General features: G+C 31.0%; 2 protein-coding genes across 3 annotated transcripts in view; one reads left to right on the top strand and one right to left on the bottom strand.

The window, feature by feature from the left end:
• Positions 1-6: 6 nt before the first annotated feature.
• Positions 7-13,386, top strand: part of LOC149476164 (uncharacterized) — a 41,992-nt gene continuing 28,612 nt past the window's right edge. The window contains exon 1 of the mRNA XM_089712330.1: positions 7-113. Within this exon, the coding sequence (XP_089568456.1) occupies positions 98-113 (16 nt within the window). The 5' untranslated portion in view covers positions 7-97. The remainder of the gene's footprint in view (positions 114-13,386) is intronic.
• Positions 5,915-12,161, bottom strand: LOC149476167 (uncharacterized). 2 transcript variants are annotated; one of them, XM_089712090.1, is made up of 6 exons: positions 12,149-12,161; positions 8,623-8,726; positions 8,107-8,210; positions 7,634-7,696; positions 7,119-7,478; positions 5,915-6,684 (listed from the first exon to the last, which is right to left on the bottom strand). In XM_089712090.1, the coding sequence occupies exons 2-6, from the start codon at positions 8,723-8,725 to the stop codon at positions 6,478-6,480; spliced, it is 837 nt and encodes a 278-aa protein (XP_089568216.1). In that variant the 5' UTR covers position 8,726; positions 12,149-12,161; the 3' UTR covers positions 5,915-6,477. The 2 variants fall into 2 exon arrangements, with proteins under 2 accessions (XP_089568216.1, XP_089568215.1); XM_089712089.1 differs by lacking the exon at positions 12,149-12,161 and adding an exon at positions 9,695-9,774.

The following is a 13,386-nucleotide window of genomic DNA, read 5'->3' as shown; positions in this document are numbered from 1 at the left end:
GTAACCATGTTCTTTGACCAACCCTTTGACTGTCGAGGATTCAATTATTTTCGTTCAACGGTTGCTGATAGTATAGTGGATTTCATGACTTAACAAGATGAACATAATTTCAGGTAAGCGCACAATTTTACGTCTTTTGTCTTTTATATGTATTTTCGAAACCAATTCCAATTAAAAGTACCTAATATAGTAACAAAAAGCTGTTTGTTTTAACGCGTTAATCTCAGGAACTGCAGGACCGATTTCAAAAATTATTTCCCGATTGGATATTATGTACCTACTTACGTGATCCCTAGTACTAGCTTTCCATCTTACTGATACTAGCTTACTATCCTAGCCTAAAAAACTAGCCTCGTGTATCCCGGGCATAAGTTGCGAAAGGTTGATATGATTGTGCGGGCGAAAAATAACAACACATTTCCACAGCATTTGTTTATTACAACACAAATAATTGAGAAACTACAAAACACCAAGAGACAAATGTGACAAACCTATTATAAAATTTAATTCTATGTATTTCTAAAACATTTACGATACTCTCAAAAATATTCTTACACATTCCGGCTACGTTATTTTACATCATATTTGCTTGGGAAGTCGTTGGATTTTTATTTTTCTTAAATAAATTATTAAGAGAGAGAGTAAATTGTAGAACTAAGAAGAACATGCAATAATATGTATTCAATATAAATTCTGTATAGTACTGAGTATTTTAAAATGCAACACAAAAATAATATATAGTAATAATTCATTATTTGTTTATACACTATTGAAGTTATAATAATTAAATTCAGTTATGCTATTTCATATGAGATACGAACTGCCTGTTACATGTGATTTTCACAGTTACTTAAAAAGTAACAGATTGTAACGTGATTTAACTGTGACAGCTAATGAAAAATCCTACAAAATTATGAAGTAGCTACCAAATAATATAATTGTATAGTTAATTGAACTTCAATTTATGTAATTAATTATTATTTGCTGTTAATTTGTGGAATTGACGGAATTTGTTCTGAGATTGGATTCTTTCAATAATTACTTAATTTTTAAATTCCAATAACTGTGTGCTTGCGTTTTTAATTTCTCAAAATATTTATCATTTTTTACTTCAATTTCGTTATACATATTTTATTTTGTCATCATAAAGTATACAAATACGCAATACAAAATTTACATTTACTTAAAAATAGTGCTTACATATCTGTAAAGCTAAATTTCGTAAAATAACTCGCATAGGAACATAGTATTACATATTTAAGTATCATCTATATAAAAATGGAAAATTTTTGTCTATATAATAAGTATATATACCTACATATAATGCTTAGGTACAAAAGTAAAAATTATTCATAAACCTTTTGCGAGTAGCTGACTATAATTTTTGGTAAGAGAACGTTTTTGGTTACACAACAATTTGTACTTAAAGTTTGAAAAAGCGTCAATAATACACAAATAGCAACTTATATCTACGTCTAATCCAGATATAATAATCCTCTCATTAATACAAAATTACTAAAAGAACACTGAGTAAATACTATGAAATACTACATGGTATGGAACGCTTCATAGAATTATTATTTACTACATGTATTTTACTGTCGACTATAATATATTCTAGAAGTATCAGAATAGTATACTTAGCAAAAGTTCTCTCATAGAAACAGGAAATATTACTGACTATTGAGATCTATAAAAATTATACATATTATAAATGCAAAAGTTTGCGAGGATATGTATGTGTGTGTTTGTTACTCTTTCACGCAAATGCTACTGAACCGATTACAATGAAATATAGAACACATATAGAGGGTAACTTGGATTAACACATAGGATAGGTTTTATCCCGGAAATTCCACGGGAACGGTAACTATGCGGGCGGAAAGCTAGTGTCTTATAAACTCCAATACCTTTCATTTCTGTAACTGAAAACATCTTGGGAATAATTTCTATAGATCTCAATAAAGAATGTAAACCTTCATCTCCCGTTAATTTTACACTATATCTCTTAAAAGACACGTCAGTCTTTCTATCATTTTCCAGAGGCCTTTTCCACAATCGCACTAAATTTATCCTAAGACATCATATTAAACATAAAAAAGGTACTTTGATATTTCAAAATTCGGAAGATTATTTAAAATTTATCCTATATCTACCGTTCGACTGTTGTCTGTCAAAAGTAGTAAGACGTTTAGGTACGACACACATATTATAATATATTCCAATACATAAAATCCTAAATTATTTAGTAATACAAATGTCACGACATTACAACACGACAATATTTTTATACTAATAATACAATCTCTACAAAATATACATTTAATTCATGAATTTAATTCTAATATCCTTACATATTACGAATATCTTTATAGAAAAGTGTAAAACGTACATAATAATTAGGTATAAGGGTGTAGTAAAGGGGTATAATTCGTGTTTAGAGCGTTGGATGCAAACTAAATACATAATATAAGGTTCGAGTTAAAAGGTGTAAATAAATAATATTTTACAGGCATTTATAGTAAAGTATACAGTTTTTTACACAACACTTATCGTAAACAATTTTAAAAGATCTGAGTAATAGTAGTAGTGTTTTCTTTTTTTTTTTTTCATTTTATTACAGCTGAAAAACATTTTATGCACAAGTAACGCTTTTTTATTAGAGACTGTTAAACCTATTGAAGCTACTCTCTTTTTTGACTTTTTTTTTAAAGACATAATGAGATCATAATAATTACAGTATAGCCCACATGATTACCACTTTCTACTATAATATAATATCATATAATAAATGTCTAGATAAACACCGCCCGTTATTTTCACTGTTATTTATCACAGTGATTTATAGCATATCACTGTCACAGTATAACAATTCTGAAATATTGTAATACTGTGTCACTGTTCCCTTCTGTACTCACATCTCGACAAACTTTCCTCTTTTCAAGTTGGTATACGTTTTTTGTATAAAAGTAATAAATTTGATTGCACTCCGAAATAAGCCACTTCGTTCACCAATTCTATCACTATGAGGCCTCCAGTACACTAAGGGACGATAAAAACGCGGCAAAATTGAAAGCACAGAATAAAAATCAACTAGCTTACTGTCAAAAAAACCGCGCTTTTTTATGACAACTGTCAAATATTTGAAAATATAAGCGATAGAAATAAGAATTTTTTTCTTTGTATTTACGTAAAAGAAATTATTGTGTTTATAATAATTGTGAATTGTATCAAAAATTTAATTTTCATAACTGCATTTAAAAGGTTTCAAATTTAAGCCGAAATTTATCGTATTTAGTGGTCTAGAGGCCTCCATCCATAAACCTATGTAGACAAAATATATATATTTAGTACTATTTTAAATTTGGCAATAGCACTAAAGCTTTACATTATTAGTGTTTTTAGAAGGTGAGTCTAGGCCCAAATTTAGGGCTAGAAAAAATGTCAGATAAGGTACGATGAGATTCAATTAAGCTTTGGATCGATTTGTGATATCATAGGAGTCTGTTCAAGCGAATTAATAATCCAAGAAAAAAAATAACATTTTTTTCTATTTTTTATATTTAAAATTAATTTATTATCGAAATGCAAAAAGGATTTTTGAAGTAAAACTTCTTTAGGCGCGACTAGGGAGTAACTCAGATTTTTTTTCTGACGGAAGTAACGCTGTGTAGTTTCCGCCATTTAAAAATAATAATTCTGATTGGTTGTAAGTATATGTCATATACTACACGCTTCTTGACTTATACGCCAGCTAGTGGCAAATATCATAATCAATTAGGATTATTTATTTTCAAATTTTCAAACGGATCAATTGTGAATAGCAAAGTGAATGAAAAATTCAACAGTTTTAAAAACATTAAGTATTTTAAATTGCAAAATTTTTTGAAAATCTCTAAATATACTTGTTTATTTATTACTTTTAAAATAAGTAAATTAAAAATAAAAATAAACATGTTGCGGATTATAATCAATCTATTTTAAATATTGCTGAAGACAAAGTAGTATCCATAGCAACAGATATGTATATAGGTTGTCATTCAGTTGAACAAGAAGCATATGTACGCCAACAATTTCATAAAATGTCAGTTATTGATACAGGAGGATCGCCTTATGAAATCATATTAGTTCTTAACAAATTTTACATTATTACAACCAATATTGATGTATCTGATGGCTTAGCCAACGGTTGTGTTGGAAAGTTAGTGTATATTGAACGTGATGACAGTGATAACATCATACGCTTATGGCTTGAGTTTCCTGGTAGGATAGGAGAGAAAATTAGGAAAAAAGCTGCCCATCATATTCAAACTCTAAAAATTAGTAGAACAGCAGTCCCAATTTTACGAAGATCGTCATCTGTACCAATGAATAGAAATAAGACAATATTTGCAAAGAGAAATCACTTTCCATTAGTATCTGCTTGTGCGCTTACAATACATAAGTCTCAAGGTGGTACTTTTGATCAAATCGTTTATGAATACAATAAAAGTCACAGTCAGCAGCTGTTATATGTAGCATTATCACGAGTAACTGATATAAATGGATTGTTCATTGTCTCAAACACCGATGACAACAAATTTTATCATGGAAGAAAGCGTCCAGGGGGAATAGTTGATTTACAGTGTGAATTTGAAAGACTTTCAAATTCTCGCCTAATAACACAACAGGAAGAATTATATAACCTTGTAAATGAGAGTAACATTACACTATTTTCCTTCAACTGCCAAAGTTTACGTGCTCATGTTTCTGATCTGAATGATAAAGTATTAAAAAGGTCCACATTGCTGTTATTTTCCGAAACTTGGATGAAAAATGACGAACAAATTCTTATTGAAAATTTTTATTGCGTTACCCAATACAAACGACCCAACTCAACTGCTGGTGGAGTAGCTGTATATCATTCATCTACAGATACACTGAACAATGTAACACCAATTAAAAATATTTCACCAACTATATTATCACAAATTTCCGATGAGGTTTCACAAATTGGTGACATCGCCTTGGTTCGATGTGTTAATACGAATGACCAACCTGTGATTATCGTTGTTATTTATATTTCTACAAATACTAGCCTGACAAATATCATAAAATTTATTCATCAGCAATTACTTCACTTCACAATTGAAGGTTCTCGACTTTTAAATAGTAATTATCATGAATTACCGATGATTCTAACTGGAGATTTTAATGTTAATTTTCGCTCTCAGGAATCTCAGCCGTTAATTGATTTTTTAGAAGAAAAATTTGATTTATCTATGAATACTTCTCGACTTCATTCAACAACGCGTTTCGGTACAACGATAGATGCTGTATTTTCAAGAAAAGTAGCAAATTTAGAGAGTAAAATTTATGTTTCACATTATAGTTACCACAAACCTATAATTTCGTACGTAAGAAGTTATGATGACATTCAATTACCTGTTTCGAATGAATAATATTAATATAACATTTAAATAATCTTTGTAAAGCACATGAATAATAAATATAATTAAATTATATTATTTATAATATAATATTTATTTATTTAAGTTAATATTTAATCATTTCAGTGATATATGTCGTCAACGCCAAAGAAGTTTTACTTCAATCGCGCGTAAAGGTTACACGCACACACTTTTTTTTTATGTAAATTGTATTTTTCAAATAGACACAAAGGTCATTAACGTTCCTATTTTTAATTTAGTCGTGCAGTACTTATGTAGTACCTACATAATATTGATATATATTACGATGTCGATTACGATGTCGGATAATCAATAACATTGATTATCCGACATCGTAATCGCATTTTGGTGACTGCAACATCTTTTTTGTAGTGATGTACCTACCACAGGTACCTACTCATTTCGATATTTTATAACCAGAGATATGGTTTCTTTTTATGAATAAACTATACATTTTTACGTTCATTTAATAGCTTAAGAGCTAAGTAATAAGTTTATTTTGTTTTTATTCTATTGCATTGGGGTGTTTGCGAATGTAGCTTTACTTATAAACTTTTATTAAAAATGTGCTAACATCAGTTCGATTAAAAATAGATATCATGCGTATTTCAATTAAATTAAACTTAAATATTGATTTTTCTCTCAAACGTTAGTAAATTATTCCATGTCCGTTAAAAAATCACAATAAATGACCATCAATCGTCCCGTCTGATTGCAAATAAAGAATGTTTCCAAATGACGTTAAAATATGACAGATTAACATCAAATTCTGACAGGTTGACGTCATCTACTCGAATTATTAGATTCTGACAAATTCAAGATGTACATGTACGTATGCTATATAGATATTAGATAGACACATAACATCGAGAGATCTCCAAAAAACTTCAAAGGATTATTTGCTTCCTTTTCCCAAAGCAGAATAAACAGTATTTTCCCGATATTTGCATCTTGAAAAGTAGCAAAACATCGCCAAAACTTCCTCCATTCCCATATTCTTTTGGCTACAATTTCAATCAGATCTTAACTACTGTATCTGGCAGCCAACACTGATAGCGCTGAACAAGGGCGCAGCCCCTAGGCCTCCGTCCCCGTCCGTGACCCCAGCCAGGTACTTCGCCCCCGTACAATCGTCGCACGTACAACTATCTGTCAGAGTACATAGTCCCCGGGCGGTGGCAATCGCTTCCCATTTTATTTGTTCGTCCAGCGTCCCGCTTCTGTTAAGAAGATTCTGGAAAAAGAAAAGTTATTAATTGTAAATAAAATTAAAAAATATGGGTTTTAAATGCGATTTAATTGTTTAACGTATAATACTCGTGTAAAACCAAACACGAGAAAATAGCTTGGAAATTATTCACTATTTCTATTACAAATGTATTTCACATATCAAATCCTGTAAATAATAATTAGTATACATAATACTGAATACAAAAAAGAAACCTCAAGTTGATCCTTGTGTAACAACAATTCACACACCGCAACATAATTTTTCACTAAATCAACTTATCTGCATCATTCTAAAGCAATACGATTAAATCTTTTATTCCAAGTTAATAGTACTTAACTACTTCAAATACATTTTACTGGTCCCTGATGCCCTAATTGTTCGAAATAATAATAATAGAGCTTTTGACTTTAGAGATCTTTATAAATTTTATGACTTACCTGCATAACTTCAATATTACTCGCTTGCCACATATCAATATCGCGCAACTGTTGTTCTTTCGACCGACTTTTCTTCGGCTTCTTCAACATAGCGCAATACACCGACAGATCCTCGCTAGGCGCAATCGATGACTCGTCAAACTGCGAGTTTATGTCAAACTGTGACGAGTTAACGTCATATTCTGACGCGTTTATGTCAAATTGGGACGAGTTCATGTCAAATTGTGACGAGTTTGCGTCATATGATGTGGATGCGCCGTCATATTGTGTAGCTGGGTCGTCGTAAATGTGTATTTGGTCTAGATCGTCTAAAGTAGATGTTGATGTAAGCGATGGGTTCTGCAGTTGACGGTAGTTTATCTGAAATTGTTCGTATAAATTACTAGCTGGAACTCGAGGTCCTTTTGGTTTGTGGGGTCAGGTAAATAATTTTAATGTTTTTATAAATCATTAAATTATTAACTAAACAAGCGTTGAAAGCAATTAAAATAAGAACTACTAAGAAGTAAGTTTACCTGCGTTTGATCGATTTGACTGCAATCACTACCTCGTCTTGGAATTGGTTTCGCGTCAGATAACTGAAAATATACATATATTATAATTACGGTTTAAGAATAGACCCTAGTGGCACCCCGAGATGACTTTAACCGTTAGCGTAATAAAATATACGTACTTTAATTGAGTGAGGTTATTATTTGTTACACTGGGTTCATTATTCATAATCTAATTTAATAAACAGAATTTAAAAGTAAACACAAATAATTTTTTAGTAAGTATTCCTTTGTTTTTGTTGGTTTGTTTATCACGACCGCGATGCAGTGGAGTTTATGCTATGATTTTTGTATCTATTCTGTACAATTGACGATAGTTAGGAATTTAGGACGCTAGAGAGTGACAGGCTATTTTTTACCGCAGTGAAACAACTTCCCATGGTCTGTGACCACGGCGAAGCCGCGAGTAACATTTAGTTAATAATAAATGTACTTACGTCATCATCATCATCGTCCAAGTTTAGTATAGCGAAGTCTAATGGTGATAAATCATCGACTATTCCTTTGCTAGTAGAAGGTATTGGCGAGTCGGGTGTGCCTGCTGTAATATTTTACATAAATTGTTTAAATAAATAATAATAATTGAAATTGATATTTATATCTCTTGGGTTGTGTTTGTACTTCTAAATGGCTTGACGGATTTTTATTAATTTTTTGTGTGCAAAACATTGTACATAATAAATAACAATTTTCTTGTGTCCTGACAGAATAACATATAACCGGGTCAGATTGTTAAAAAAACAGCGAACAAATAAAGGACCCAGGTACGTGTATACGATCAATAAGTCAATCAGAAAACATTAATAGCAACATTATAAAAGCTTATTTAAATCGACGTCACCGATTTTGCAAAAAAAACCCCTTTTTTTCGTTATATTGGCATTTAATACGTAATTATTCTCGTACCTAAACAGTTACTAACAAAACAAAAACCCACACAAATATATAAATACCTTGATCAATACTATGGCTTGATTTCAGCAAGTTCTCTGTAGATGGCTGCTCTTGTTGGTCCCGGCTTCGCGCCTTAAATAAACCGAATTTTACTGGAGCCATACTGGAAAAAAGAGAGTAAATATCTTCAAAATGATTATATAAATGATCGTCAAAGGAAAACAGTTCCTATTCCCGTGGGATTTCCGTGATAAAACCTATCCTATGTGTTAATCCAAGTTACCCTCTATAAGTGTGCTAAATTTCATTGTAATCGGTTCAGTAGCATTTGCGTGAAAGAGTAGTAACAAACAAGTAACAAAAATCTATGTTTGTATGGATGTATGTGTATGTATACCTATAGGTAACATACATCCATCCATCTAATAACATACATCCATCCTCATAAATTTTCGTTGAAGTGATAAATATAACTTGTAGAATGTAGCTTCATTCGCCATTTTATATTTGCAAAGCAAATTTATTAATGTTTAAACCCAATCAATACAAAACGGATAATTCTTATAGATTTAATCGTAAGGAAATACAGTTTATAGCTTACTTTGTAAAATTAGTATTGGTTTATTGGGAAAAAAATATTTTTATTGAAAAATATTCAAGAAAGGCTTTATTAAAAACTACCATTCAGGGATCACATGACGTACATATCCAACAGTGAAAGCATTTTTGAAATCGTTCCAGTAGTTCGTAATGTTAGCAGTTAGCACGATCAAACAAACAAACTCTTCAGCATCATATCATGCGTATAGACTAAGTATAGACTATAATATTGTGATATCACGATCAATAGAAGCAGATCAGCAATTAAAAATATTGCAGAAATGAGGAATTATGTATTACTTTTTAGCAGCTTGATAAGTACCTCATCCCAAAAATAGTAGAAGAAGTACATACATACTACATAATATAACCTATCATTCATTTCTTTATTCAAAACTGTTATTAAACGTAAAATTAAAGAAAATTGTAATAAAAATATTGCTCATACAGTAGATAAAAAATAATATTCTTAGGGATTTTAAATTCAACGAAGAAAGTTTTATTCCTTACAAAATGATTTTATATGTCTACCTTCAACAATAAAATATTAATCGACTAAAAATGATAATTAACACAACTAAACACAACCAAAACGACCGTCACGTCTGAGAGCCCAACGGAAAGTGTGTCAAATCCGCTGTTCAGCTCATTTTTATAACCATAAACCACCCACTCGGTTCGGGTTGCCAGTTGGGAATTAATTTATAACAATATATAATTTTACATATTCAAATTTATTTGTTCTTTATTTATGAGTGCTTAGTTTAGTTTTAATTTCAGTATAATGGAAGAAGGCTTCGTCGAAGGTCGAAATGGTTTAATTTGCGTAATATAAATATTAATATAAGTGAAACTTCTTAGGCGCGTTGAGAGTAAAATTTCAAGATCGCGTCATGACAATACCGTCACGTCATGGAGTAAGGCAACGATTCTTCTACGACGATCTTTGCATCTTGCCAAAGAAGTTTTACTTCTGACACGTGTGCTCGGCACACACGCTTTTTTCAAACTTTGCCCTTTTTATCTGGAACGGCTGGACCGATTTTGATAGGACTTTCACTGAAATATAGTAGATGTAACCAAGTAAGAATCCAGATACTAAACTTAAGCAATATACCTACACCAGGGTAGAAGCCTTTAAAAATAATAAAAAGTGAAAAAATCGCAGTAGGATAAAACCCATTAGAAGAGGAGGAAAATATGATAAAAATGTAAGGAAAAATAAATTACAGTCAATCCTAGTTCGGGAAGAGGGAGGGGGGGAGCTTTTAAGAGAAAAAAATGGTCTCTCTCGATTTCCGACAAAACTACAAGTCCTACGGAAAAAAGTTCAATGGCAAAGTTGTAGGTAATAAAAAGATCTACAACTTTTGTATTAACAATTTTTTCACATAACCTCAAAATTTAGATGAAAAATTCAAAAAACCAAGTTTTTGGTTTTTTAGATCTCAATTCTTTTTTCGGCAATTAAGTCAACGATTGAACTTGGCTCCAATTTTTACAATCATCTAGAAAAAATCGCTCTAAAGCTAAAGACCACCTGTTGTAACCTAAGTAGGTACCTACATAGTTAGTTTTAAGCTTATTGTATGTACGTTATATCTGTTTCACTTTTATAAATTCCAGTAAAAAACCTAACCACTTTAACTAGAAACCACTCTAGCGGTCCGCCCCGGCTTCGCCCGTGGTACATATTTGCGTTTTCTCTACATAAAAACCATCCTCGTACTTCAAGGAATATAATAAAAAAAGAATTATCGAAATCGGTTCAGCCGTTCTCGAGTTATGCGCTTACCAACACATTTTGCGATTCATTTTTAAATATTTTTACTGTATAGCATTATATGTATTACCAAAGAGCTTCTTTCATCCAAATAATGCGTGAAATAACACTACAAATATAAATTATACACATAATGTTGTTAAAGTGAAACTTTTATTACATCGTCTCAAACTTTTTGGTCTGTGTAGCGCATGTCGCGTGACGGTCGAACCGTACGATAATTATCGTACAAATACGATAATTTTGTGCCTAAGTTTCACTAGTTTACCGTGGTTTCATAAAACCACACATTTTTTTTTATTACCCTCATTTTACCCTATTACGAGGCTCATTCAACTTTCAAGTATATTACATATTACGTCATTCAGTTCTCTCACAAGTTTTATGACACTAAATATTACTAAATAGACACCTATTATTATTATTATTTCCAGTATAAGACTCCTAGAAAAAATTATGTAGTATGTACCTACCTATGTCCAATTTTATTCTAAGTCTAAAATCTAAATCAAAGTTTTTGCATCAGAGATGTGCTAATTGCAGCTACGCTGTAAAATTCTGATGTGACAAAAAAAGAACGTGTATGCCAAGCAGACGTGTCAGAAGTGAAACTTCTTTGGCAAGATTCAAAGATACCACAATCATCGCGTTACTGTTATGTTCATTGTGTTGTTAACAGAAATCGCTTGGCTCGCAATTATAGTCTCGTGGACGCTTGGAAAAAGTATCACAGCTGTCTGCACTAGAATCAACGATTATATAGGTACGTAGGTATCATAGAAAACAGGAAAATTCCTAGACACCTAGGTATATTTTTCTCAACATAAAGTCGCAATACCACAGAATAATATCTAGTAACTGCAATACATTGTATTCTCTATAAATTAAAATTTTAAAGGAGAGCGATTTTCTACATACTAAAGTTGGGTGTACAATTTAATGTACACTATCATGCAAAATTCATATCAAAATACCTAGTGGTGTTGTTTTGAAATATTAATCACCTCAAAATATATTCAAATAAATATCATCATAAAACACAATTTTATTAATAATTATTATTAACGAGAAAACTCTAGATTTAATAACTCTACATCAATACAATATTAATTTATTAAGTCGTAGTACCAACACAAAAAGATTTATTTTCTGATTATTACAGAATTCGCCAAAAAGAAAGACACATTAAACTATTTACTTACATTAGATGTAGAATAAAATAATTTGGAAAATCCAAAAGTGCACGCCTCATAATTTTTTTTTAATAAATATTAATTAATTATTATTTTTGTTTATTTAATAACAATTAAACCACATCGAATCAGACCCTGAAAAATGAAAGGGTTCTATTCCTGAGCATACTCAAGCGTAAGAGAAAAAAAAAGACTCGATTAGTAAAGTATTTCGGTCGCTATCGTGTTAACAAGAAAAAGGATCCGCACATACAGACACACGGACGTCCAAGACAGAACTTTTTTAAACTGTTTTTTAACTAGTTTAAATAACAAAAATGACATCAAAAATATCATGAACGTTAAAAATAGTGTTTTTTCTTAATATGTGTGTGTATGTATTATCTTACAAGTGCAATGTATGATACATAAAGACCTTTTAAGTTTGAAAAATCAGATGTTTTGCGCGAAGTGACAGTAGTACCCACCTCAACGCTTCGCTTATGAGGCGTGCAATATCCTTTGGTCAAAATTGAAAATTTCCACAAAATTCCAAAATTATCTCTACGAGAATAGATACAAAAATACACTATAAACGTGAAAAATCAATATTTAATTCCATAAAAATACACAGTAAATTGTATACAAAATACTTGATTTTGATATTTGTGTAAAGTACTGAAATACAATAATTACATGTCGAATCCCGCGTGAGACTGAACAAGGAAGCAGTTATCGATTTTCATCTCGTATTGTTCATATCGAGTATCGATATTATAATCGAAATTGACAACACTAGACTATAAAATTATAATATTTTGTCTTTTACAGAGAGCTGTGTTCTTCAATTTGTATGTACTTGAAGTAAAAGTCTGTGAAAGCGGAACAGAAATGTATCCCATTATGTATGATTTTACTCCCCTATTTTGACTTACCCTGCAGCCCTGTAGCATCAAGTAAGTGTTTTTTTTACAAATTTTATTCAAAAACCAATATAGAAAAGATAGAACTTTATGATGCACAGGGTAGTCAGTTTATGTACAATGTACATTGCCATTAATTGTCAAGCACTGTACGATGTACCCTATTTTGTTTTGGTTAATCGAGTACATGCATCGATATTTTGCTATTCGATACAATTATTCGTTCTACGCGACAGCCCTATGAAAACAGCGGCCATTTTGAATTCGAATTGCGCGCGCATTTTGTTTGTAATACATTTTGAATTCGATTCATTACACATAAATTTGCTTTAGTAATTGAAGTCT

The sequence above is a fragment of the Colias philodice genome, chromosome 28 (assembly GCF_061535455.1).
Source record: "Colias philodice isolate Cphi_HAF_F1 chromosome 28, ilColPhil1 Martin Lab GWU primary, whole genome shotgun sequence".
Lineage (NCBI taxonomy): Eukaryota > Metazoa > Arthropoda > Insecta > Lepidoptera > Pieridae > Colias > Colias philodice.
The sequence above is the reverse complement of the archived record's forward strand: the minus strand, read 5'-3'. Positions and strand labels throughout refer to the sequence as shown.

Excerpts from the sequence above, each read along its gene's own strand:
- LOC149476167 (XM_089712090.1), bottom strand. The coding sequence starts at position 8,725 with ATGGCTCCAGTAAAATTCGGTTTATTTAAGGCGCGAAGCCGGGACCAA. Across the intron at positions 8,211-8,622 it reads AAGCCATAGTATTGATCAAG|CAGGCACACCCGACTCGCCA; the intron begins GTATTTATATAT and ends AAAATATTACAG. Across the intron at positions 6,685-7,118 it reads GTAATATTGAAGTTATGCAG|AATCTTCTTAACAGAAGCGG; the intron begins GTAAGTCATAAA and ends TTCTTTTTCCAG.